This window comes from Lithobates pipiens, unplaced genomic scaffold (assembly GCF_037356315.1).
Source record: "Lithobates pipiens isolate NorthernLeopardFrog02 unplaced genomic scaffold, aLitPip1_a1.2 Scaffold_138, whole genome shotgun sequence".
Lineage (NCBI taxonomy): Eukaryota > Metazoa > Chordata > Amphibia > Anura > Ranidae > Lithobates > Lithobates pipiens.
The window spans coordinates 782,171-808,788 of NW_027507726.1; the positions used below are offsets into that span (position 1 = coordinate 782,171).

A 26,618-nucleotide genomic window follows, 5' to 3' on the forward strand; every position below is an offset into this window, starting at 1 on the left:
TGTATTATTATTATGGATGGAGCTCCCCTCCCCCCAGTGTCTCCTATGTATTATTATTATGGATGGAGCTCCCCCCGTTGTCTCCTATGTATTATTATTATGGATGGAGCTCCCCCTCCCCCCGTGTCTCCTATGTATTATTATTATGGGTGGAGCTCCCCCTCCCCCCAGTGTCTCCTATGTATTATTATTATGGATGGAGCCCCCTCCCCCGTGTCTCCTATGTATTATTATTATGGATGGAGCTCCCCCTCCCCCCAGTGTCTCCTATGTATTATTATTATGGATGGAGCCCCCCCTCCCCCCAGTGTCTCCTATGTATTATTATTATGGATGGAGCTCCCCCTCCCCCCAGTGTCTCCTATGTATTATTATTATGGATGGAGCTCCCCTCCCCGGTGTCTCCTATGTATTATTATTATTATGGATGGAGCTCCCCCTCCCCCCGGTGTCTCCTATGTATTATTATTATGGATGGAGCCCCCCTCCCCCCGGTGTCTCCTATGTATTATTATTATTATGCATGGAGCTCCCCCTCCCCCCAGTGTCTCCTATGTATTATTATTATGGATGGAGCCCCCCCTCCCCCCGGTGTCTCCTATGTATTATTATTATGGATGGAGCCCCCCCTCCCCCCGGTGTCTCCTATGTATTATTATTATGGATGGAGCCCCCCTCCCCCCAGTGTCTCCTATGTATTATTATTATGGATGGAGCCCCCCTCCCCCCAGTGTCTCCTATGTATTATTATTATGGATGGAGCCCCCCTCCCCCCAGTGTCTCCTATGTATTATTATTATGGATGGAGCCCCCCTCCCCCCAGTGTCTCCTATGTATTATTATTATGGATGGAGCTCCCCCGCCCCCCAGTGTCTCCTATGTATTATTATTATGGATGGAGCCCCCTCCCCCCGGTGTCTCCTATGTATTATTATTATGGATGGAGCCCCCTCCCCCGGTGTCTCCTATGTATTATTATTATGGATGGAGCCCCCCTCCCCCCAGTGTCTCCTATGTATTATTATTATGGATGGAGCCCCCCCTCCCCCCAGTGTCTCCTATGTGTTATTATTATGGATGGAGCCCCCCCCTCCCCTCGGTGTCTCCTATGTATTATTATTATTATGGATGGAGCTCCCCCTCCCCCAGTGTCTCCTATGTATTATTATTATGGATGGAGCCCCCCTCCCCCCAGTGTCTCCTATGTATTATTATTATGGATGGAGCCCCCCCCTCCCCCCGGTGTCTCCTATGTATTATTATTATGGATGGAGCCCCCCTCCCCCCGGTGTCTCCTATGTATTATTATTATGGATGGAGCCCCCCCTCCCCCCGGTGTCTCCTATGTATTATTATTATGGATGGAGCCCCCTCCCCCGGTGTCTCCTATGTATTATATTATGGATGGAGCTCCCCCTCCCCCGGTGTCTCCTATGTATTATTATTATTATTATGGAGCTCCCCCTCCCCCCGGTGTCTCCTATGTATTATTATTATGGATGGAGCCCCCTCCCCCGGTGTCTCCTATGTATTATTATTATGGATGGAGCCCCCCCTCCCCCCAGTGTCTCCTATGTGTTATTATTATGGATGGAGCCCCCCCCTCCCCTCGGTGTCTCCTATGTATTATTATTATTATGGATGGAGCTCCCCCTCCCCCAGTGTCTCCTATGTATTATTATTATGGATGGAGCCCCCCTCCCCCCAGTGTCTCCTATGTATTATTATTATGGATGGAGCCCCCCCCTCCCCCCGGTGTCTCCTATGTATTATTATTATGGATGGAGCCCCCCTCCCCCCGGTGTCTCCTATGTATTATTATTATGGATGGAGCCCCCCCTCCCCCCGGTGTCTCCTATGTATTATTATTATGGATGGAGCCCCCTCCCCCGGTGTCTCCTATGTATTATATTATGGATGGAGCTCCCCCTCCCCCGGTGTCTCCTATGTATTATTATTATTATTATGGAGCTCCCCCTCCCCCGGTGTCTCCTATGTATTATTATTATTATGGATGGAGCTCCCCCTCCCCCCGGTGTCTCCTATGTATTATATTATGGATGGAGCTCCCCTCCCCCCGGTGTCTCCTATGTATTATTATTATTATGGATGGAGCCCCCCTCCCCCAGTGTCTCCTATGTATTATATTATGGATGGAGCTCCCCTCCCCCCGGTGTCTCCTATGTATTATTATTATTATGGATGGAGCTCCCCCTCCCCCCGGTGTCTCCTATGTATTATTATTATTATGGATGGAGCTCCCCTCCCCCCAGTGTCTCCTATGTATTATTATTATTACTATGAATGGAGCTCCACCCACAGAGGAGGAGTCTGTGTGTCGGGGGGCGTGTCTCGGGAATGTGTGGGGGGCGGGTCCCGCGCGGTGTGTAGGGGGCGGGTCCCGGGGGGTGTTGTCCCGTTCTCCTCCTCTGATTGGATGCGGCGCTCCTCCCATAGAAGGATTTCTACACCTTGTTGGGGATCCAGGAATAGAAGATAAAAAACAGTACGTCACGCCGCCCCGCCCACTCCCAGCACCGCCCCCCACTCCGCCCCGCCCCCAGACCCTCCCACCACCGCGACTGGGGCCCCAATCATCACTCCTATCCCGGGGCCACCGCGACCCGAACCGATCCGATCTGATCCGATCCCGGACACGGCGATGGATTTCCTGGCTGGATGTGTCGGAGGTGAGAGACCAATAGAGACCCCGACATCCCATAATATATATAGAGACCCCGACATCTCATAATATATATAGAGACCAATAGAGACCCCGACATCCCATAATATATATAGAGACCCCGACATCCCATAATATATATAGAGACCAATAGAGACCCCGACATCCCATAATATATATAGAGACCAATAGAGACCCCGACATCCCATAATATATATATATATATATATATATATAGAGAGAGATAGAGACCCCGACATCCCATAATATATATATAGAGAGAGAGAGAGATAGAGACCCCGACATCCCATAATATATAAAGAGATCGATAGAGACCCCGACATCCCATAATATATATAGAGATCAATGGAGACCCGACATCCCATAATATATATAGAGATCAATAGAGACCCCAACATCCCATAATATATATATATATAGAGATCAATGGAGACCCGACATCCCATAATATAAATATATATATAGAGAGAGAGATCAATAGAGACCCCGACATCCCATAATATATATATATATATATAGAGATCAATAGAGACCCCGACATCCCATAATATATATATATATATAGAGATCAATAGAGACCCCGACATCCCATAATATATATATATATATAGAGAGAGATCAATAGAGACCCCGACATCCCATAATATATATAGAGATCATCCATAGTGTGTGATACAATGTAATCTTCTATAGAGGGACGATGATCAATAATCTATACAATCCAATGATTTATACAGTGATAATCCTCATCAGCCAATCAGGAATCACCTTCATTCCTCTCACTTCTGATGGAAGTTTTGGGGTTCCTGACGGTTTACACTTCAGGGTGTTCTGCACATCATGGCCTCCCGGGCTGTATCCGAGCCGCCTCCCCCGGGCTGTATCCGAGCCGCCTCCCCCGGGCTGTATCCGAGCCGCCTCCCCGGGCTGTATCCGAGCCACTTCTCCCGGGCTGTATCCGAGCCGCCTCCCCGGGCTGTATCCGAGATGCCGCCTCCCCGGGCTGTATCCGAGCCGCCTCCCCCGGGCTGTATCCGAGCCGCCTCCCCGGGCTGTATCCGAGCCGTCTCCCCGGGCTGTATCCGAGCCGCCTCCCCCAGGCTGTATCCGAGCCGTCTCCCCGGGCTGTATCCGAGCCGCCTCCCCCGGGCTGTATCCGAGCCGCCTCCCCCGGGCTGTATCCGAGCCGCCTCCCCGGGCTGTATCCGAGCCACTTCTCCCGGGCTGTATCCGAGCCGCCTCCCCGGGCTGTATCCGAGATGCCGCCTCCCCGGGCTGTATCCGAGCCGCCTCCCCCGGGCTGTATCCGAGCCGCCTCCCCGGGCTGTATCCGAGCCGTCTCCCCGGGCTGTATCCGAGCCGCCTCCCCCAGGCTGTATCCGAGCCGTCTCCCCGGGCTGTATCCGAGCCGCCTCCCCCGGGCTGTATCCGAGCCGCCTCCCCGGGCTGTATCCGAGCCGTCTCCCCGGGCTGTATCCGAGCCGCCTCCCCCGGGCTGTATCCGAGCCGTCTCCCCGGGCTGTATCCGAGCCGCCTCCCCCGGGCTGTATCCGAACCGCCTCCCCGGGCTGTATCCGAGCCGCCTCCCCGGGCTGTATCCGAGCCGCCTCCCCCGGGCTGTATCCGAGCCGCCTCCCCGGGCTGTATCCGAGCCGTCTCCCCGGGCTGTATCCGAGCCGCCTCCCCCGGGCTGTATCCGAGCCGTCTCCCCGGGCTGTATCCGAGCCGCCTCCCCCGGGCTGTATCTGAACCGCCTCCCCGGGCTGTATCCGAGCCGCCTCCCCGGGCTGTATCCGAGCCGTCTCCCCGGGCTGTATCCGAGCCGCCTCCCCCGGGCTGTATCCGAGCCGTCTCCCCGGGCTGTATCCGAGCCGCCTCCCCCGGGCTGTATCCGAGCCGCTTCCCCGGGCTGTACCCGAGCCACTTCTCCCGGGCTGTATCCGAGCCGCCTCTCCCGGGCTGTATCCGAGCCGCTTCCCCGGGCTGTATCCGAGCCGCTTCCCCGGGCTGTATCCGAGCCGCCTCTTCCGGCTGTATCCGAGCCGCCTCTCCCGGGCTGTATCCGAGCCGCTTCCCCGGGCTGTATCTGAGCCGCCTCCCCTGGGCTGTATCCGAGCCACTTCCCCGGGCTGTATCTGAGCCGCCTCTCCCAGGCTGTATCCGAGCCGCCTCTCCCGGGCTGTATCCGAGCCGCCTCTCCCGGGCTGTATCCGAGCCGCCTCTCCCGGGCTGTATCCGAGCCGCCTCTCCCGGGTTGTATCCGAGCCACTTCCCCGGGCTGTATCCGAGCCGCCTCCCCCGGGCTGTATCCGAGCCACTTCCCCGGGCTGTATCCGAGCCGCCTCTCCCGGGCTGTATCCGAGCCGCTTCCCCGGGCTGTATCCGAGCCGCCTCTCCCGGGCTGTATCCGAGCCGCTTCCCCGGGCTGTATCCGAGCCGTCTCCCCGGGCTGTATCCGAGCCACTTCCCCGGGCTGTATCCGAGCCGCCTGCCCCGGGCTGTATCCGAGCCGCCTCTCCCGGGCTGTATCCGAGCCGCTTCCCCGGGCTGTATCCGAGCCGCCTCCCCCGGGCTGTATCCGAACCGCCTCCCCGGGCTGTATCCGAGCCGCTTCCCCGGGCTGTATCCGAGCCGCCTCCCCGGGCTGTATCCGAGCCGCCTCCCCCGGGCTGTATCCGAGCCGCCTCCCCCGGGCTGTATCCGAGCCGCTTCCCCGGGGTGTATCCGAGCCGCCTCCCCGGGCTGTATCCGAGCCGTCTCCCCGGGCTGTATCCGAGCCGTCTCCCCGGGCTGTATCCGAGCCGTCTCCCCGGGCTGTATCCGAGCCGTCTCCCCGGGCTGTATCCGAGCCGCCTCCCCGGGCTGTATCCGAGCCGCCTCCCCCGGGCTGTATCCGAGCCGCCTCCCCCGGGCTGTATCCGAGCCGCCTCCCCCGGGCTGTATCCGAGCCGCCTCCCCCGGGCTGTATCCGAGCCGCTTCCCCGGGCTGTATCCGAGCCGCCTCCCCGGGCTGTATCCGAGCCGCCTCCCCGGGCTGTATCCGAGCCGCCTCCCCCGGGCTGTATCCGAGCCGCCTCCCCCGGGCTGTATCCGAGCCGCCTCCCCCGGGCTGTATCCGAGCCGCCTCCCCCGGGCTGTATCCGAGCCGCTTCCCCGGGGTGTATCCGAGCCGCCTCCCCGGGCTGTATCCGAGCCGTCTCCCCGGGCTGTATCCGAGCCGTCTCCCCGGGCTGTATCCGAGCCGTCTCCCCGGGCTGTATCCGAGCCGTCTCCCCGGGCTGTATCCGAGCCGCCTCCCCGGGCTGTATCCGAGCCGCCTCCCCGGGCTGTATCCGAGCCGCCTCCCCGGGCTGTATCCGAGCCGCCTCCCCGGGCTGTATCCGAGCCGCCTCCCCGGGCTGTATCCGAGCCGCCTCCCCGGGCTGTATCCGAGCGCCTCCCCGGGCTGTATCCGAGCGCCTCCCCGGGCTGTATCCGAGCCGTCTCCCCGGGCTGTATCCGAGACGCCGCCTGGGCTGTATCCGAGCCGCCTCTCCCGGGCTGTATCCGAGCCGTCTCCCCGGGCTGTATCCCAGCCGTCTCCCCGAGCTGTATCCGAGACGCCGCCTGGGCTGTATCCGAGCCGCCTCTCCCGGGCTGTATCCGAGCCGCTTCCCCGGGCTGTATCCGAGCCGCCTCCCCCGGGCTGTATCCGAGCCGCCTCCCCCGGGCTGTATCCGAGCCGCCTCCCCGGGCTGTATCCGAACCGCCTCCTCGGGCTGTATCCCAGCCGCCTCCGCCGTCTCCCCGGGCTGTATCCGAGCCGTCTCCCCGGGCTGTATCCCAGCCGTCTCCCCGAGCTGTATCCGAGACGCCGCCTGGGCTGTATCCGAGCCGCCTCTCCCGGGCTGTATCCGAGCCGCTTCCCCGGGCTGTATCCGAGCCGCCTCCCCCGGGCTGTATCCGAGCCGCCTCCCCCGGGCTGTATCCGAGCCGCCTCCCCGGGCTGTATCCGAACCGCCTCCCCGGGCTGTATCCGAGCCGCTTCCCCGGGCTGTATCCGAGCCGCCTCCCCTGGGCTGTATCCGAGCCGCTTCCCCTGGGTGTATCCGAGCCGCCTCCCCGGGCTGTATCCGAGCCGTCTCCCCGGGCTGTATCCGAGCCGTCTCCCCGGGCTGTATCCGAGCCGTCTCCCCGGGCTGTATCCGAGCCGTCTCCCTGGGCTGTATCCGAGCCGTCTCCCCGGGCTGTATCCGAGCCGCCTCCCCGGGCTGTATCCGAGCCGCCTCCCCGGGCTGTATCCGAGCCGTCTCCCCGGGCTGTATCCGAGCCGCTTCCCCGGGCTGTATCCGAGCCGTCTCCCCGGGCTGTATCCGAGCCGTCTCCCCGGGCTGTATCCCAGCCGCCTCCGCTGTCTCCCCGGGCTGTATCCGAGCCATCTCCCCGGGCTGTATCCGAGCCGTCTCCCCGAGCTGTATCCGAGACGCCGCCTGGGCTGTATCCGAGCCGTCTCCCCGGGCTGTATCCGAGCCGTCTCCCCGGGCTGTATCCGAGCCGTCTCCCCGGGCTGTATCCGAGCCGTCTCCCCGGGCTGTATCCGAGCCGCCTCCCCGGGCTGTATCCGAGCCGCCTCCCCGGGCTGTATCCGAGCCGCCTCCCCGGGCTGTATCCGAGCCGCCTCCCCGGGCTGTATCCGAGCCGTCTCCCCGGGCTGTATCCGAGCCGTCTCCCCGGGCTGTATCCGAGCCGTCTCCCCGGGCTGTATCCGAGCCGTCTCCCCGGGCTGTATCCGAGCCGTCTCCCCGGGCTGTATCCGAGCGCCTCCCCGGGCTGTATCCGAGCCGTCTCCCCGGGCTGTATCCGAGCCGCCTCCGCCGTCTCCCCGGGCTGTATCCGAGCCGTCTCCCCGGGCTGTATCCCAGCCGTCTCCCCGAGCTGTATCCGAGACGCCGCCTGGGCTGTATCCGAGCCGCCTCTCCCGGGCTGTATCCGAGCCGCTTCCCCGGGCTGTATCCGAGCCGCCTCCCCCGGGCTGTATCCGAGCCGCCTCCCCCGGGCTGTATCCGAGCCGCCTCCCCGGGCTGTATCCGAACCGCCTCCTCGGGCTGTATCCGAGCCGCTTCCCCGGGCTGTATCCGAGCCGCCTCCCCCGGGCTGTATCCGAGCCGCTTCCCCGGGGTGTATCCGAGCCGCCTCCCCGGGCTGTATCCGAGCCGCCTCCCCGGGCTGTATCCGAGCCGCCTCCCCGGGCTGTATCCGAGCCGCCTCCCCGGGCTGTATCCGAGCCGTCTCCCCGGGCTGTATCCGAGCGCCTCCCCGGGCTGTATCCGAGCCGTCTCCCCGGGCTGTATCCGAGCGCCTCCCCGGGCTGTATCCGAGCCGTCTCCCCGGGCTGTATCCCAGCCGCCTCCGCCGTCTCCCCGGGCTGTATCCGAGCCGTCTCCCCGGGCTGTATCCCAGCCGTCTCCCCGAGCTGTATCCGAGCCGCCGCCTGGGCTGTATCCGAGCCGCCTCTCCCGGGCTGTATCCGAGCCGCTTCCCCGGGCTGTATCCGAGCCGCCTCCCCCGGGCTGTATCTGAGCCGCCTCCCCCGGGCTGTATCCGAGCCGCCTCCCCGGGCTGTATCCGAACCGCCTCCCCGGGCTGTATCCGAGCCGCTTCCCCGGGCTGTATCCGAGCCGCCTCCCCTGGGCTGTATCCGAGCCGCTTCCCCTGGGTGTATCCGAGCCGCCTCCCCGGGCTGTATCCGAGCCGTCTCCCCGGGCTGTATCCGAGCCGTCTCCCCGGGCTGTATCCAAACGCCTCCCCGGGCTGTATCCGAGCCGTCTCCCCAGGCTGTATCCCAGCCGTCTCCCCGGGCTGTATCCGAGCCGTCTCCCCGGGCTGTATCCGAGCCGTCTCCCCGGGCTGTATCCGAGCCGTCTCCCCGGGCTGTATCCGAGCCGTCTCCCCGGGCTGTATCCGAGCCGTCTCCCCGGGCTGTATCCGAGCCGTCTCCCCGGGCTGTATCCGAGCCGTCTCCCCGGGCTGTATCCGAGCCGTCTCCCCGGGCTGTATCCGAGCCGTCTCCCCGGGCTGTATCCGAGCCGCCTCCGCCGTCTCCCCGGGCTGTATCCGAGCCGTCTCCCCGGGCTGTATCCCAGCCGTCTCCCCGAGCTGTATCCGAGACGCCACCTGGGCTGTATCCGAGTTTTTGCATCAATTTGTGTTTTGTGTTTTTAAATCATCCCAACAACAAAGTGGCCATAAAAAAGTAAAAAAAAAAAAAAAAAGCAAACGCAAATCGCAGCCAAATCATGTGCACAAAAATCAACATGCACAGCAAAAAGCAAACTGCATAGCTGTACCGAGCCAAATGCCGGCCACACAGATACATTTTCAGACAAGAATATTCATGTGAAAAATCTTTGTACATTCGATGAATGAAAGAATTTATTAACCGACACCCGGGCTGTATCCGAACCGCCTCCCCGGGCTGTATCCGAGCCGCCATACGGTTGTACTGCACTCTGGTATAAGGCGTGCTACGTCTGTACGCAGTGGTATAAGGCGCGCCATGTCTGTACGGTCTGGTATAAGGCGTGCTACGTCTGTGCAGTTTGGTATAAGGCGTGCTACGTCTGTGCAGTTTGGTATAAGGCGTGCTACGTCTGTGCAGTTTGGTATAAGGCGTGCTACGTCTGTACGGTCTGGTATAAGGCGTGCTACGTCTGTACGGTCTGGTATGAGGCGCGCTACGTCTGTACGGTCTGGTATAAGGCACGCTACGTCTGTGGTTTGGTATAACGCCCGCTACGTCTGTACGGTCTGGTATAAGACGTGCTACGTCTTTACGGTCTGGTATAAGGCGTGCTACGTCTGTACGGACTGGTATAAGGCGCGCTATGTCTGTACAGACTGGTATAAGGCGTGCTATGTCTGTACGGTCTGGTATAAGGCGTGCTACGTCTGTACGGTCTGGTATAAGGCGTGCTACGTCTGTACGGTCTGGTATAAGGCGTGCTACGTCTGTACGGTCTGGTATAAGGCGTGCTACGTCTGTACGGTCTGGTATAAGGCGTGCTACGTCTGTACGGTCTGGTATAAGGCGTGCTACGTCTGTACGGTCTGGTATAAGGCGTGCTACGTCTGTACGGTCTGGTATAAGGCGTGCTACGTCTGTACGGTCTGGTATAAGGCGTGCTACGTCTGTACAGTCTGGTATAAGGCGTGCTACGTCTGTACGGTCTGGTATAAGGCGTGCTACGTCTGTACGGTCTGGTATAAGGCGTGCTACGTCTGTACGGTCTGGTATAAGGCGTGCTACGTCTGTACGGACTGGTATAAGGCGCGCTATGTCTGTACGGACTGGTATAAGGCGCGCTATGTCTGTACAGACTGGTATAAGGCGTGCTATGTCTGTACGGTCTGGTATAAGGCGTGCTACGTCTGTACGGTCTGGTATAAGGCGTGCTACGTCTGTACGGTCTGGTATAAGGCGTGCTACGTCTGTACGGTCTGGTATAAGGCGTGCTACGTCTGTACGGTCTGGTATAAGGCGTGCTACGTCTGTACAGTTTGGTATAAGGCGTGCTACGTCTGTACGGTCTGGTATAAGGCGTGCTACGTCTGTACGGTCTGGTATAAGGCGTGCTACGTCTGTACGGACTGGTATAAGGCGCGCTATGTCTGTACAGACTGGTATAAGGCGTGCTATGTCTGTACGGTCTGGTATAAGGCGTGCTACGTCTGTACGGTCTGGTATAAGGCGTGCTATGTCTGTACGGTCTGGTATAAGGCGTGCTACATCTGTACGGTTTGGGGCTCTTGCTGACATTTCAGTAGGTCGTTGTTCTGTGACGATCAGATGAGGTCGCTGAGTGCGAGGAAGGAGATGATCCTCAGACGATTAGGCAGTTTAATGCGGATTATGTAGGCGGCACGCAGGTTCTGCCAGTCTCTGACGTTGGCACCGGCGGGGTGACTCACGCTGTTTGCTCTGCCAGTTTCTGTTACCTGCATGGCTGCTGCAGTGTGCGCTCTGCCATGACAGATGGGGAACGAGGGAGGGCGTGAGGGGGTCACACGGGGGGAGATGAGGGGGGCACACAGGTAAGGGGCACATGGGGGAAGATGAGGGGGGCACACAGGGGGAAGATGAGGGGGGGCACACGGGGGAAGATGAGGGGGCACACGGGAGGGGTGAGGGGGTCACACGGGGGGAGATGAGGGGGGCACACGGGGGGAGATGAGGGGGGCACACGGGGGGTATATGTTGGAGTTTGTAGGAGAACTGATAACTACAGACAATCCTATGAAGTGCCCTTCAGTTTACTTTTGGCATTCCTGTTGTGTCATTTATAAAGTTGAACCCAAAACTCTGCTGACATGCCGTGTGTATATATAATGTATAGTGTATGTATGTATATATATTTTATAGATGTTTTGCCTGCCATAGGATTTGTAATCCATCCAGTCCTGAGGTTTGCACAGCTCTGTCACACAGTTCAGCTCCATCTGGCAGGAGCTGATTTTCATTTGCAGCAATTTTTATTTTTTATAAACACTTATAGGTCTTGTCCCACCCCCAGTCTGTAATTGGACAGTGAAGAGAGAAGCGGCACACCTGAGGAGTACAAGGGCCAATAAGGAAGCTTGGATTTGGGGGGGTGGGATTTGTGGCGGTGGGATTGGCAGTGGGGTGGGATTTGCGGGGGTGTGATTTGCAGGGGTGAGATTGGCAGTGGGGTGTGATTTGCAGGGGTGAGATTGGCAGAGGGGTGGGGTTTGAGGCGGTGGGATTTGCGGCAGTGGGATTTGCGGCGGTGTGATTTGCAGGGGTGAGATTGGCAGTGGGGTGGGGTTTGAGGCGGTGGGATTTGCGGCAGTGGGATTTGCGGCGGTGTGATTTGCAGGGGTGAGATTGGCAGTGGGGTGGGGTTTGAGGCGGTGGGATTTGCGGCAGTGGGATTTGCAGGGGTGAGATTGGCAGCGGGGTGGGGTTTGAGGCGGTGGGATTTGCGGGGGTGTGATTTGCAGGGGTGAGATTGGCAGCGGGGTGGGGTTTGAGGCGGTGGGATTTGCGGCAGTTGGATTTGCGGCGGTGTGATTTGCAGGGGTGAGATTGGCAGCGGGGTGTGATTTGCAGGGGTGAGATTGGCAGTGGGGTGGGGTTTGAGGCGGTGGGATTTGCGGCAGTGGGATTTGCGGCGGTGTGATTTGCAGGGGTGAGATTGGCAGTGGGGTGGGGTTTGAGACGGTGGGATTTGCAGAGGTGTGATTTGCAGGGGTGAGATTGGCAGCGGTGTGGGGTTTGAGGCGGTGGGATTTGAGGCGGTGTGATTTGCAGGGGTGAGATTGGCAGCGGGGTGGGGTTTGAGGCGGTGGGATTTGCGGCAGTGGGATTTGCGGCGGTGTGATTTGCAGAGGTGAGATTGGCAGTGGGGTGGGGTTTGAGGCGGTGGGATTTGCGGCAGTGGGATTTGCAGGGGTGAGATTGGCAGCGGGGTGGGGTTTGAGGCGGTGTGATTTGCGGGGGTGTGATTTGCAGGGGTGAGATTGGCAGCGGGGTGGGGTTTGAGGCGGTGGGATTTGCGGCGGTGTGATTTGCAGGGGTGAGATTGGCAGTGGGGTGGGGTTTGAGGCGGTGGGATTTGCGGCAGTGGGATTTGCGGCGGTGTGATTTGCAGGGGTGAGATTGGCAGCGGGGTGGGGTTTGAGGCGGTGGGATTTGCAGAGGTGGGATTTGCAGAGGTGGGATTTGCAGAGGTGGGATTTGCAGAGGTGTGATTTGCAGGGGTGAGATTGGCAGCGGGGTGGGGTTTGAGGCGGTGGGATTTGAGGCGGTGTGATTTGCAGGGGTGAGATTGGCAGCGGGGTGGGGTTTGAGGCGGTGGGATTTGCAGAGGTGGGATTTGCAGAGGTGGGATTTGCAGAGGTGGGATTTGCAGAGGTGTGATTTGCAGGGGTGAGATTGGCAGCGGGGTGGGGTTTGAGGCGGTGGGATTTGAGGCGGTGTGATTTGCAGGGGTGAGATTGGCAGCGGGGTGGGGTTTGAGGCGGTGGGATTTGCAGAGGTGTGATTTGCAGGGGTGAGATTGGCAGTGGGGTGGGGTTTGAGGCGGTGGGATTTGCGGCAGTGGGATTTGCGGCGGTGTGATTTGCAGGGGTGAGATTGGCAGCGGGGTGGGGTTTGAGGCGGTGGGATTTGCGGCGGTGTGATTTGCAGGGGTGAGATTGGCAGCGGGGTGGGGTTTGAGGCGGTGGGATTTGCGGCAGTGGGATTTGCGGCGGTGTGATTTGCAGGGGTGAGATTGGCAGCGGGGTGGGGTTTGAGGCGGTGGGATTTGCGGCGGTGGGATTTGCGGCGGTGTGATTTGCAGGGGTGAGATTGGCAGCGGGGTGGGGTTTGAGGCGGTGGGATTTGCGGCAGTGGGATTTGCGGCGGTGTGATTTGCAGGGGTGAGATTGGCAGCGGGGTGGGGTTTGAGGCGGTGGGATTTGCGGCAGTGGGATTTGCGGCGGTGTGATTTGCAGGGGTGAGATTGGCAGCGGGGTGGGGTTTGAGGCGGTGGGATTTGCGGCGGTGTGATTTGCAGGGGTGAGATTGGCAGCGGGGTGGGGTTTGAGGCGGTGGGATTTGCGGCGGTGTGATTTGCGGCGGTGGAATGGTGAACACATGAAATGGAAGATGTTGCACTTGGTGGAAGGGAATTGTAGGGACATCGGGGGGGATTTTTGTATCATTTATTAGATTGTGGAAGAGTTGCACCGCGGCGCTCTATAAACTCGCTGATGGTGGGGGAGGGGGTTCTGTACAGGTATTGTGTCACAGCAGCTCACAAGGTACAGCCCAGTGATGAGGTCACATGGTGGTGGTGATGAGGTCACGTGGCGGTGGTGGTGATGAGGTCACGTGGTGGGGATAAGGTCACATGGTGGTGGTGAGGTCACGTGGCGGTGGTGGTGATGAGGTCACATGGTGGTGGTGATGAGGTCACGTGGTGGTGGCGGTGGTGGTGATGAGGTCATGTGGTGGTGCTGAGGTCACATGATGGTGGTGAGGTCACGTGGTGGTGGTGGTGAGGTCACGTGGCAGTGGTGGTGATGATGAGGTCACGTGGTGGTGGCGGTGGTGGTGATGAGGTCATGTGGTGGTGGTGATGAGGTCACGTGGAGGTGGTTGTGATGAGGTCACATGGTGGTGGTGAGGTCACGTGGTGGTGGTGAGGTCACGTGGCGGTGGTGGTGATGAGGTCACATGGTGGTGGTGAGGTCACGTGGTGGTGATAAGATCACATGATGGGGGTGGTGAGGTCACGTGGTGGTGGTGAGGTCACGTGGCGGTGGCGGTGGTGGTGATGATGTCACATGGTAGTGATGAGGTCACGTGGTGGCGGTGGTGATGAGGTCACGTGGTGGCGGTGGTGATGAGGTCACATGGCGGTGGTGATGAGGTCACATGGCGGTGGTGGTGACGAGGTCTCGGCTACTTTTATGTGGACATATCTGGGTTTGCACAGCAAGTGGATTTCTATTGGTCAGAAAAATCAGTAGAATGAAGTGTTGGTGGGCGGAGCTCTCCATAAAATGACATCACAGTGATGAGATGTACAGCACATTGTCCTCCTCCATATCTAGGATGAATGGGGATCAAAGAGCTCCGACCTTCCCCCACCTGAGGGAAGACCCAGAGATGGGGGAGGGGCGGCATTTCAAGCATAACTGAAAGCAAGACTTTCTTTAGTGTTGGATGAAGGGGAAGACCCCCTGGCAGATGTTGGATGGATGGGGGAAGACCCCCTGGCAGGTGTTGGATGGATGGGGGAAGACCCCCTGGCAGGTGTTGGCGGGAGACCCCCCTGGCAGGTGTTGGTGGGAGACCCCCTTGCAGGTGTTGGTGGGAGACCCCCTGGCAGGTGTTGGATGGATGGGGGAAGACCCCCTGGCAGGCGTTGGTGGTAGACCCCCTGGCAGGTGTTGGATGGATGGGGGAAGACCCCCTGGCAGGCGTTGGTGGTAGACCCCCTGGCAGGCATTGGCGGTAGACCCCCTGGCAGGTGTTGGCGGTAGACCCCTGGCAGGTGTTGGATGGATGGGGAAGACCCCCTGGCAGGTGTTGGCGGGAGACACCCCCTGGCAGGTGTTGGCGGAAACACCCCGGGCAGGTGTTGGCGGGAGACACCCCCTTGCAGGTGTTGGATGGATGGGGGTAGACCCCCTGGCAGGTGTTGGGGTAGACCCCCTGGCAGGTGTTGGATGGATGGGGGAAGACCCCCTGGCAAGTGTTGGCGGTAGACCCCCTGGCAGGTGTTGGATGGATGGGGGAAGACCCCCTGGCAGGTGTTGGTGGTAGACCCCCTGGCAGGTGTTGGTGGTAGACCTCCTGGCAGGTGTTGGGGGGAGACCCCCTGGCAGGTGTTGGATGGATGGGGAAGACCCCCTGGCAGGTGTTGGCGGGAGACACCCCCTGGCAGGTGTTGGCGGGAGACACCCCCTGGCAGGTGTTGGCGGGATGGGGGAAGACCCCCTGGCAGGTGTTGGCGGTAGACCCCCTGAAAGGTGTTGGGGGAGGGGGGGAGACCCCCTGGCAGGTGTTGGATGGATGGGGAAAGACCCCCCTGGCAGGTGTTGGCGGAAGACCCCCCTGGCAGGTGTTTGCGGGAGACCCCCCTGGCAGGTGTTGGGGGAGGGGGGAGACCCCCCTGGCAGGTGTTGGGGGAGGGGGGAGACCCCCTGGCAGGTGTTGGCGGGAGACCCCCTGGCAGATGTTGGGGGAAGACCCCCTGGCAGATGGCGGTAGACCCCCTGGCAGGTGTTGGGGTGAGACCCCCTGGCAGGTGTTGGATGGATGGGGGAAGACCCTCTGGCAGGTGTTGGGGAGGGGGGAGACCCCTGGCAGGTGTTGGATGGATGGGGGAAGACCCCCCTGGCAGGTGTTGGCGGTAGACCCCCTGGAAGGTGTTGGGGGAGGGGGGAGACCTCCTGGCAGGTGTTGGATGGATGGGGGAAGACCCCCTGGCAGGTGTTGGGGGAAGACCCCCTGGCAGGTGTTGGGGGGAGACACCCTGACAGGTGTTGGCAGGAAACCCCCGGCAGGTGTTGGGGGGAGACCCCTGACAGATGTTGGGGGAGGGGGAAGACCCCTGGCAGATGTTGGGGGAGACCCCCTGGCAGGTGTTGGGGGAGGGGAAGACCCTTGGCAGGCATTGGATGGATGGGGGAAGACCCCCTGGCAGGTGTTGGCGGGTGTTGGGGGAAGACCCCCTGGCAGGTGTTGGTGGGAGACCCCCTGGTTGGTGTTGGGGGGAGACCCCCTGACAGGTGTTGGGGAGACCCCGCTGGCAGGTGTTGGATGGATGGGGAAGACCCCCTGGCAGGTGTTGGCGGGAGACCCCCTGGCAGGTGTTGGATGGATGGGGGAAGACCCTCTGGCAGTTGGTGGTAGACCCCCTGGCAGGTGTTGGGGGAGGGGGGAGACCCCCTGGCAGGTATTGGGGGAAACCCCCTGGCAGGCGTTGGATGGATGGGGAAGACCCCCTGGCAGGTGTTGGCGGGAGACCCCCTGGCAGGTGTTGGATGTAGAGGGAGACCCTCTGGCAGGTGTTGGAAGGGGGGAAACCCCCTGGCAGGTGTTGGAAGGGGGGAAACCCCCTGGCAGGTGTTGGGAGGGGGGAGACCCCCTGGCAGGTGTTATCGCTGTCCGTGTCCCCTCTCGGGTTTTCTCGGTTTCTGCTCTCTTTGTGAAGTGAAAGAAAATCTGACATTTGGGGTGTCATCAGGACAGGAATGGAGGAGAAATCTTCCAATGGGGACACGAGGTCTGGTGAATTATGCTCCTCCCACAATGTCCAGGCTTTGTGTGATTTGCTGATAAGGGAGTATTTGACTTTCATTCATTTCGCCCTCGGGGGAGGGGGAGGGGGAGACGCTCCCTATGAATAATGGATGATTGGTGGACTCTCGTAGGACCGGTTTCTTGATGTTGAATTAGGAGTAAGGAGGCGTTCCCTGCGACAACCTCCGACTCACACCCCCAAATCCACCAATCACAGCCAGCCTGCTATACACGGCTCCGAGTATTCCAGAGATCCCTATCATTCCCGGGAGATCACATTACACAGACTGCTGGAATTCTACACCGATGGGGGAGGGGCTTCCCACAAGATGACCGAAAAATCGGACTCCAAAAAAGACATTCCTGAGACCCTCCCCATCCCCCGACAGGAGAGACACAAATCATCATTATCCACCAATCACAATCCATTCTCAGTGATGTCATCGCTCTCTAGTGATTGGATAGGCTGCATTCTCACTCCCTCCCCACTTCCTCCGCACTCTCTCTTCCGCGCTCTCTGCACTTCCTCCGCACTCTCTCTTCCGCGCTCTCTGCACTTCCTCCGCACTCTCTCTTCCGCGCTCTCTGCGCTCCCTCTGCTCCCTCCGCACTTCCTCCACGCTCTCTGTGCACTCTCTCCCGCACTCTCTCTCCCACACTCTCTGCACTTCCTCCGCGCTCTCTGTGCACTTCCTCCGCACTCTCTCCCGCACTCTCTGCACTTCCTCCGCGCTCTCTTCCGCACTCTCTTCCGCACTTCCTCCGCACTCTCTTCCACACTCTCTTCCGCGCTCTCTGCACTTCCTCCGCGCTCTCTGTGCACTTCCTCCGCGCTCTCTGTGCACTTCCTCCGTGCTCTCTGTGCACTTCCTCCTCGCTCTCTGTGCACTTCCTCCTCGCTCTCTGTGCACTTCCTCCTCACTCTCTGTGCACTTCCTCCTCACTCTCTGTGCACTTCCTCCTCACTCTCTTCCGCACTCTCTGCACTTCCTCCGCACTCCCTCCGCTCTCCCTCCGCACTCTCTTCCTCCCTTGCGCACTCCCTTTGCACTCCCTTCCGCACTCTCTTCCGCGCTCTCTGCACTTCCTCCGCGCTCTCTGCACTTCCTCCGCACTCTCTGTGCACTTCCTCCGCACTCTCTGTGCACTTCCTCCGCACTCTCTGTGCACTTCCTCCGCACTCTCTGTGCACTTCCTCCGCACTCTCTGTGCACTTCCTCCTCACTCTCTTCCGCACTCTCTGCACTTCCTCCGCACTCTCTGCGCTCCCTCCACTCTCCCTCCGCACTCTCTTCCTCCCTTGCGCACTCCCTTTGCACTCCCTTCCGCACTTTCTTTGCACTCCCTCCCACACGCTCTGCACTCCCTCCCCACTCTCTGCACTCTCCGCACTCCCTTCTGCACTCCCTCCGCACTCCCCTCCGCACTCCCTTCCACATTCTCTGCACTCCATTCACACTCCCTTCCACACTCCCTTACGCACTCCCCTCTGCACTCCCTTCCACATTCTCCGCACTCCATTCGCACTCCCTTCCGCACTCCCCTCTGCACTCTCTCCACACTCCCCTCCGCATTCTCCGCACTCCATTCACACTCCCTTCTGCACTCTCTGTGCACTTCCTCCACGCTCTCTGCGCACTCCCCTCTGCACTCTCTCCGCACTCCCCTCTGCACTCTCTCCGCACTCCCCGTCTGCACTCCCTTCCACATTCTCCGCACTCCATTCACACTCCCCTCCGCATTCTCCGTACTCCCTCCGCGCACTCTCTGCGCACTTCCTCCACGCTCTCTGCGCTCTCTTCCGCACTCCTTCCGCACTCTCTTTGCACTCCCTTCCGCACTCTTTGCACTCCCTTCCGCACTCCCTTCCGCACTCCCCTCCGCACTTCTCCTATATATATGACTACATCCATGACTTTCCATACAGAGGAGTCACTGCCTGTAACTGAATCTTCAGAGACAGCTATACAGAGGGAGGGACATTAAAGGGGAGGAGTCACTGCTGGTTACCGGTATGTGTTTAAATTATAGTTTGAGCTATTGAGCTCTCTAAACCTGGTAAGGAAAGCCTGGAAAACATGAAAAGCTGCAGAGAGCAATACTCGTATAGCACTTCATATTCCAATAGCCCAGAACATCGCCGCACATTATTATCATTATTACTATTAGGCTGCATTCACACCTGAGCGTAGCGTTTTCAAGCAGAAAATCGCACGAATTTACCGCAATTTTGCTGCGTTTTTTACCGTGATTTTGTGCATGGCAAAAGGTCACCAATGTTAAAAGAAGAAAAACGCCCAAATCTGCTCAATTTTGAGCGACAAAAAAGGGTCCGGGACTTGTTTGAGCTTCAGGCGTTCAGCTTCAGGCGACTTGGAGTGGAGATGTGAACCGTCGCCATTGAGAATAATAGATTTTTCCCCTCCAGCGTTTTGTAGCTTCAGGCTTCAATCTACAAAACGCTCCGGTGTGACTGGGGCCTTATATTATTATTATTATTATTATTAGGCCTCTTGCACGCTGAGATCCCATTCATTGTAATGTGCATGTGCGCAAACAAGCGATGTGTATTAATAAGTAAAAAAAATAGAAAAATCGTTATTTTTGGTCAGTAATTTACGCCTCCATTACAATCTTGTGAATGCGAATCGGTTGCAGGTTTGCGTGAAAATACAAAAAAAATGGAACGGCTGGAAAAAATATATATTCAAACGGGAGCATTGTGTGCAAGACGCCTTATTATCCAGGATTTCTATAGACAATATAAAGGGGGAGAGGACAGATACAATACAAGAGGGTCCTGTGCAGGAGAGCTTACAATCTAATGCGAGGGGGAGGTGTTAGGAAAGGTAGTAGGTGTGGGGGATGGGAATCCTTGGGAAGGAGATAAGCTCAGATCTCTGTACATAGGTGAAGTGAATACACTGTGTGCCGCGCTCATGGCTGCATCCATGGTCAGAAAGTGGCGCCGGCGTTCCAGATAAGGTGTTGGGGGATGGGGGGACACAGCTGAATGGTAAGAGAGGGAAAATATAACGCATTCTGGACAATTTTATTGTTTTCTTATATTTGAAGTCTATAAACTGTTTTGTATCAAGTGGGTGTAAAATAATATTCTTTACTGTAAAGTATAGCAATATGTGAGTGTCCCCCTGCCAGGTGTTTATTATCACCCACAATGCCTTCATCTGATCTCCTCTCCAGAAGGATGGCACCTTCTTTGTTCAGGCATCATCCTGGACACTCCTATGAGGATCTCTCTGATCCCGGATCGGCCAACCAGCTGCTGAGTTGTATTTTCAGAAGACGCAGCGTGTCTGTCCTGGGAGTAAATCTGTCCCAAGAACCGAACCCGACAACCCATTCCACTCCTCAGATCTGATGGCTGCATTGAGAACATAGACAGCCAGACCTGTTGATCTGCCAAAAATCCAATGTCCTTGCCACTTCCAGGAGCTAAAAGCACAAACAAAAATGATCTTCACCCTGTGAACACTGTGTGGTGAGGAGTCTGTGATGAGGAGTGGTGAGGAGTCGGTGGTGGGGAGTCGATGATGATGAATGGTGAGGAGTCGCTGATGGGAAGTCGGTGGTGAGGAGTCGGTGATGGAAAGTCGATGATGCGGAGGAGTTGATGATGTGAAGTTGGTAGTGGGGAGTCGGTGATGGAAACTTGATGATGCAGAGTGGTGGGGAGTCGGTGGTGGGAAGTCAATGATGAGTCGGTGGTGAGGAGTTGATGATGTGAAGTTGGTAGTGGGGAGTCGGTGATGGGAAGTCAATGGCGGGGAGTCGATGATGATGAATGGTGAGGAGTCGCTGATGGGAAGTTGGTGGTGAGGAGCCGATAGTGGGGAGACGGTGGAAAGTCAATGATGCGGAATGCTGGGGAGTGGATGATGAGTAAGTAATGGAAAGTCAGTGGTGGGGTGTCGGTGGTGAGGTGGTGAGCAGTTGGTGATGATGCGGAGTGGTGGGGAGGAGTTGATGATGTGAAGTTGGTAGTGGGGAGTCGGTGATGGGAAGTCGATGGTAGGGAGTCCATGAGGAGTCGATGATGAGGAGTGTTGGAGAGTCAGTGAGTGGTGAGGAGTTGATAGTGGGGAGTCGGTGATGGGAAGTCGATGATGCGGAATGGTGGGGAGTCGGTGGTGGAAAGTCGATGAGTCGTGGTGGGCAGTCGGTGATTGAAAGTTGATGATGCGGAGTGATGGGGAGGAGTTGATGATGTGAAGTTGGTAGTGGGGAGTCGGTGATGGTAAGTCGATGGTAGGGGGTCCATGAGGAGTGGTGGGGAGTCGGTAAGGAGGATTTGACATCTAAGGATCGGAAGGTATGGGGGGGATGGGGAGCATCTCCATTATGTGACATTAATGATCTTGGGTCTGTATATAGTGACATGATCTATCTGTATACTGAACACAGTGAGATATATATATATATATATATATATATATATATATATATATATATATTGTAGGTGGGGAGTATTCATGCTGACCCTCCAATCTCTGTCTTTCCAGGTGCAGCTGGTGTTTTGGTTGGACATCCGTTTGACACGGTGAAGGTGAGTTTTTTCGATGAACATTTTTTATTCGTTGTCATGGGGGAGGGAACTTCTGATTCTGATAATATGATTGCTCAATCTGTGGCATTATTGGTAAACAAAAGAGTGGAGTTTTGTGGATAAAGGCGGAGATTTACCCCACCATTGCTGAGTATGTAGGGGAATATATACCCCAAGTGCCACCCATGAGGAACGGATTGCTGGAGAGGTAAAAGCCAAACACCCGCCTGGTTCTGGTGTCTCCTCTTTGCTGGTTTTGGGCAGTGAAAACGGATGACCCTTCACTTCCTGTTCTGTAGACTCAACAGGAAGTGACAGGAAATTGTCACTAGAACTAGTGTCCCTCATTGGAAGATCATGTGTGGGGGTGGGGTGAGCGTGGAACACCATTACTCCTACAGAGGCACCATCCCAGAAGATATATGTAAATATATATAAAAAAAAAGAGAGAGCACAAAGTGGGGCTATAATTGTGCCTCAGAGGAGTACAAAAAATGAAAGACAATATAATTATACAAAAATAAACACATTTTTATTTTCTAAAAAACAAAATTTAAGATACATTACAGTTTTAATGATTCAATTTGAGTTCAGGAATGTGCTAGTTCTCAGCATGTTATACAGAAAATGGCCTACGCGTTTCGCGGGTGATTCCGCTTCGTCAGGGCCTTTAGGATAGCACAGATGTAAACGTTGTGTGAATTAATAAAAGACCGCAAATGGAGAACGCCGGCTCAGCGGGACAGGTGAGGCCTGGGAGCCGTGGAAATACTTCTCCCCACCTGGGCAGACAAGAATGGAGGGGCTCCAAGGGAGAGCGAGGAAATTAGGACAAACCGAATTGTGGAGTTGAAGCGCCATTGGGGGCGTAGAAGTATTTGTTTCCAAAGAAATATGAATCATTGGTTTCATCTGGGAAGAAAGGTAATTTGTGTATAAACTTTTAAAACCCGTCCCAAGATGGAAAGAGGGGTATGATTTGCAGCCAAGAGTAGTCTGCGATGTTACCCACCGTCTCTGCACAGCGTTCCTCACATGTGGAGGGATGAGCCGCTCATTGGAAGAGTTCTCCTCGATTCCTCTTTTGGTGGCAACAAAACATTTTGGATTTCCCCTTGGTGCTGCGCTAATTCAGTGCATGTTATCTGTGTTCATTCGTTGTGGTGACGTTCATATTGAATGGGCTCACTAAGACGATGCAGCTTGTACGCATGTGTAGTACAATACATGGTACGGCGCTACTGTGTGCTGCGCCTGTCATCCATTCCTGTGTGCTGCGCCTGTCGTCATCCATTCCTGTGCGCTGCGCCCGTCGTCATCCATTCCTGTGCGCTGCGCCCGTCGTCATCCATTCCTGTGCGCTGCGCCTGTCGTCATCCATTCCTGTGCGCTGCGCCTGTCGTCATCCATTCCTGTGCGCTGCGCCTGTCGTCATCCATTCCTGTGCGCTGCGCCTGTCGTCATCCATTCCTGTGCGCTGCGCCTGTCGTCATCCATTCCTGTGGGCTGTGTCTGTCGTCATCCAGTCCTGTGCGCTGCGTCTGTCGTCATCCAGTCCTGTGCCCTGCGTCTGTCGTCATCAGTCCTGTGCGCTGCGCCTGTCGTCATCCATTCCTGTGCGCTGCGCCTGTCGTCATCCATTCCTGTGCGCTGCGCCTGTCGTCATCCATTCCTGTGCGCTGCGCCTGTCGTCATCCATTCCTGTGCGCTGCGCCTGTCGTCATCCATTCCTGTGCCCTGCGCCTGTGGTCATCAGTCCTGTGCCCTGCGTCTGTCGTCATCAGTCCTGTGCCCTGCGTCTGTCGTCATCAGTCCTGTGCGCTGCGTCTGTCGTCATCCATTCCTGTGCCCTGCGTCTGTCGTCATCCATTCCTGTGCCCTGCGTCTGTCGTCATCAGTCCTGTGCACTGCGCCTGTCGTCATCCATTCCTGTGCGCTGCGTCTGTCGTCATCCATTCCTGTGCGCTGCGTCTGTCGTCATTCATTCCTGTGCGCTGCGTCTGTCGTCATCCATTCCTGTGCGCTGCGTCTGTCGTCATCCATTCCTGTGCGCTGCGTCTGTCGTCATCCATTCCTGTGCGCTGCGTCTGTCGTCATCCATTCCTGTGCGCTGCGTCTGTTGTCATCTATTCCTGTGCGCTGCGTCTGTTGTCATCCATTCCTGTGCGCTGCGTCTGTCGTCATCCATTCCTGTGCGCTGCGCCTGTCGTCATCCATTCCTGTGCGCTGCGCCTGTCGTCATCCATTCCTGTGCGCTACGCCTGTCGTCATCCATTCCTGTGCCCTGCGTCTGTCGTCATCAGTCCTGTGCACTGCGCCTGTCGTCATCCATTCCTGTGCGCTGCGCCTGTCATCCATTCCTGTGCGCTGCGCCTGTCATCCATTCCTGTGCACTGCGCCTGTCGTCATCCATTCCTGTGCGCTGCGCCTGTCGTCATCCATTCCTGTGCGCTGCGCCTGTCTTCATCCATTCCTGTGCGCTGCGCCTGTCTTCATCCATTCCTGTGGGCTGTGTCTGTCGTCATCCATTCCTGTGCGCTGCGTCTGTCGTCATCCAGTCCTGTGCCCTGCGTCTGTCGTCATCCATTCCTGTGCGCTGCGCCTGTCGTCATCCATTCCTGTGCGCTGCGCCTGTCGTCATCCATTCCTGTGCGCTGCGCCTGTCGTCATCCATTCCTGTGCGCTGCGCCTGTCGTCATCCATTCCTGTGCGCTGCGCCTGTCGTCATCCATTCCTGTGCGCTGCGCCTGTCGTCATCCATTCCTGTGCGCTGCGCCTGTCGTCATCCATTCCTGTGCGCTGCGCCTGTCGTCATCCATTCCTGTGCGCTGCGCCTGTCGTCATCCATTCCTGTGCGCTGCGCCTGTCTTCATCCATTCCTGTGCGCTGCGCCTGTCTTCATCCATTCCTGTGCGCTGCGCCTGTCGTCATCCATTCCTGTGCGCTGCGCCTGTCGTCATCCATTCCTGTGCGCTGCGCCTGTCGTCATCCATTCCTGTGGGCTGTGTCTGTCGTCATCCATTCCTGTGCGCTGCGTCTGTCGTCATCCAGTCCTGTGCCCTGCGTCTGTCGTCATCCATTCCTGTGCGCTGCGCCTGTCGTCATCCATTCCTGTGCGCTGCGCCTGTCGTCATCCATTCCTGTGCGCTGCGCCTGTCGTCATCCATTCCTGTGCGCTGCGCCTGTCGTCATCCATTCCTGTGCGCTGCGCCTGTCGTCATCCATTCCTGTGCCCTGCGTCTGTGGTCATCAGTCCTGTGCCCTGCGTCTGTCGTCATCAGTCCTGTGCCCTGCGTCTGTCGTCATCAGTCCTGTGCGCTGCGTCTGTCGTCATCCATTCCTGTGCCCTGCGTCTGTCGTCATCCATTCCTGTGCCCTGCGTCTGTCGTCATCCAGTCCTGTGCCCTGCGTCTGTCGTCATCCAGTCCTGTGCACTGCGCCTGTCGTCATCCATTCCTGTGCGCTGCGCCTGTCATCCATTCCTGTGCACTGCGCCTGTCGTCATCCATTCCTGTGCGCTGCGCCTGTCTTCATCCATTCCTGTGCGCTGCGCCTGTCTTCATCCATTCCTGTGCGCTGCGTCTGTCGTCATCCATTCCTGTGCGCTGCGTCTGTCGTCATCCATTCCTGTGCGCTGCGCCTGTCGTCATCCATTCCTGTGCCCTGCGCCTGTCGTCATCCATTCCTGTGCGCTGCGCCTGTCGTCATCCATTCCTGTGCCCTGCGCCTGTCGTCATCCATTCCTGTGCCCTGCGCCTGTCGTCATCCATTCCTGTGCGCTGCGTCTGTCGTCATCCATTCCTGTGCGCTGCGCCTGTCGTCATCCATTCCTGTGCGCTTCGCCTGTCATCCATTCCTGTGCGCTACGTCTGTCGTCATCCATTCCTGTGCGCTGCGTCTGTCATCCATTCCTGTGTGCTGCGTCTGTTGTCATCCATTCCTGTGCGCTGCGTCTGTTGTCATCCATTCCTGTGCGCTGCGTCTGTTGTCATCCATTCCTGTGCGCTGCGTCTGTTGTCATCCATTCCTGTGCGCTGCGCCTGTCGTCATTCATTCCTGTGCGCTGCGTCTGTCATCCATTCCTGTGCGCTGCGCCTGTCGTCATCCATTCCTGTGCGCTGCGCCTGTCGTCATCCATTCCTGTGCGCTTCGCCTGTCATCCATTCCTGTGCGCTGCGTCTGTCATCCATTCCTGTGTGCTGCGTCTGTTGTCATCTATTCCTGTGCGCTGCGTCTGTTGTCATCCATTCCTGTGCGCTGCGTCTGTTGTCATCCATTCCTGTGCGCTGCGCCTGTCGTCATTCATTCCTGTGCGCTGCGTCTGTCATCCATTCCTGTGCGCTGCGCCTGTCGTCATCCATTCCTGTGCGCTGCGTCTGTTGTCATCCATTCCTGTGCGCTGCGTCTGCCGTCATCTGTTCCTGTGCGCTGCGTCTGTCGTTATCCATTCCTGTGCGTTGGCAGCCAATTCAAAATATCTATAAACAAGTTTGTGGAGTGTCTGTCATACTTCCCATCATGCTCTGGGGTACAGGGAAGCTCTGGAAAGGAGGATTACCCTACATGATGTACTCACCTCGCCTGCTTAATGCATAGGAGATATGTTCTATCAGTGGTCATCAGCCCTGTCCTCAGCGCCCACTAACAGGCCAGGCTTGCAGGATAACTGAAATCTATCTCAGGTGATCTCATTGGCTGCTCAGTGATTGCCGTATTCTAGTCTGCACCTCCCCCAAGGTAATACAGAAAACCTGGCCTGTTGGTGGGTCCTGAGGATGGGGGTGATGACCAATGTGTTATAGGACAGTGAAATCCTGCCCTTCTACCCCATTATCTAATTGCAGTGACCTGGTGTCGGGTTTTTGAGGTATCTGTACATCCAGGGTGGAGAGTGAGAGGGAGAAGCAGCAAAAAGAACCAATCAGTTAATGCCTTCTGTCCGCTGACACCACTTCCTGCCAGATTTCACATCCCATTCATTCTCCATGTTCTATGATGACCACACAATACTATGTACCCCCCTCCATCCAATCACTTCACTTCTCTCTTCTTGTAGGTCCGGCTCCAGGTTCAGAACATCTCCAAACCCCTCTACAGAGGAACCTTCCACTGCTTCCAATCCATCATCAAACAGGAATCTGTAAGTAATACCGATCAATAATGGCCCTGATCAATCACTAGAAAGCGGTGACATCACTGAGAATGCAGCCTATCCAATCACTAGAGAGCGATGACATCACTGAGAATGCAGCCTATCCAATCACTAGAGAGCGGTGACATCACTCAGAATGCAGCCTATCCAATCACTAGAGTGGTGACATCACTGAGAATGCAGCCTATCCATTCACTAGAGAGCGGTGACATCACTGAGAATGCAGCCTATCCAATCACTAGAGAGTGGTGACATCACTGAGAATGCCGCCTATCCAATCACCAGAGAGCGGTGACATCACTGAGAATGCAGCCTATCCAATCACTAGAGAGCGGTGACATCACTGAGAATGCCGCCTATCCAATCACTAGAGAGCAGTGACATCACTGAGAATGCAGCC

The 26,618-nt window shown here is 57.4% G+C and overlaps 1 protein-coding gene across 3 annotated transcripts in view; it reads left to right on the forward strand.

The window, feature by feature from the left end:
• The first annotated feature begins 2,551 nt into the window (after positions 1–2,551).
• The window catches only part of LOC143981313 (mitochondrial basic amino acids transporter-like), a 30,578-nt gene continuing 6,511 nt past the window's right edge, over positions 2,552–26,618 (forward strand). For 2 of the 3 annotated variants that reach the window (XR_013274294.1, XM_077479109.1), the window contains exons 1-3: positions 2,552–2,690; positions 21,023–21,066; positions 26,123–26,206. Coding sequence is in view for 1 of the 3 variants with exons in the window: in XM_077479109.1 (XP_077335235.1) it covers positions 2,663–2,690; positions 21,023–21,066; positions 26,123–26,206 (156 nt within the window). In the remaining 2 variants the exon portion in view is untranslated. Of the gene's footprint in view, positions 2,691–15,836; positions 18,512–21,022; positions 21,067–26,122; positions 26,207–26,618 lie in introns of those variants that run through there. The other variant, XR_013274293.1, reaches the window with a different exon arrangement.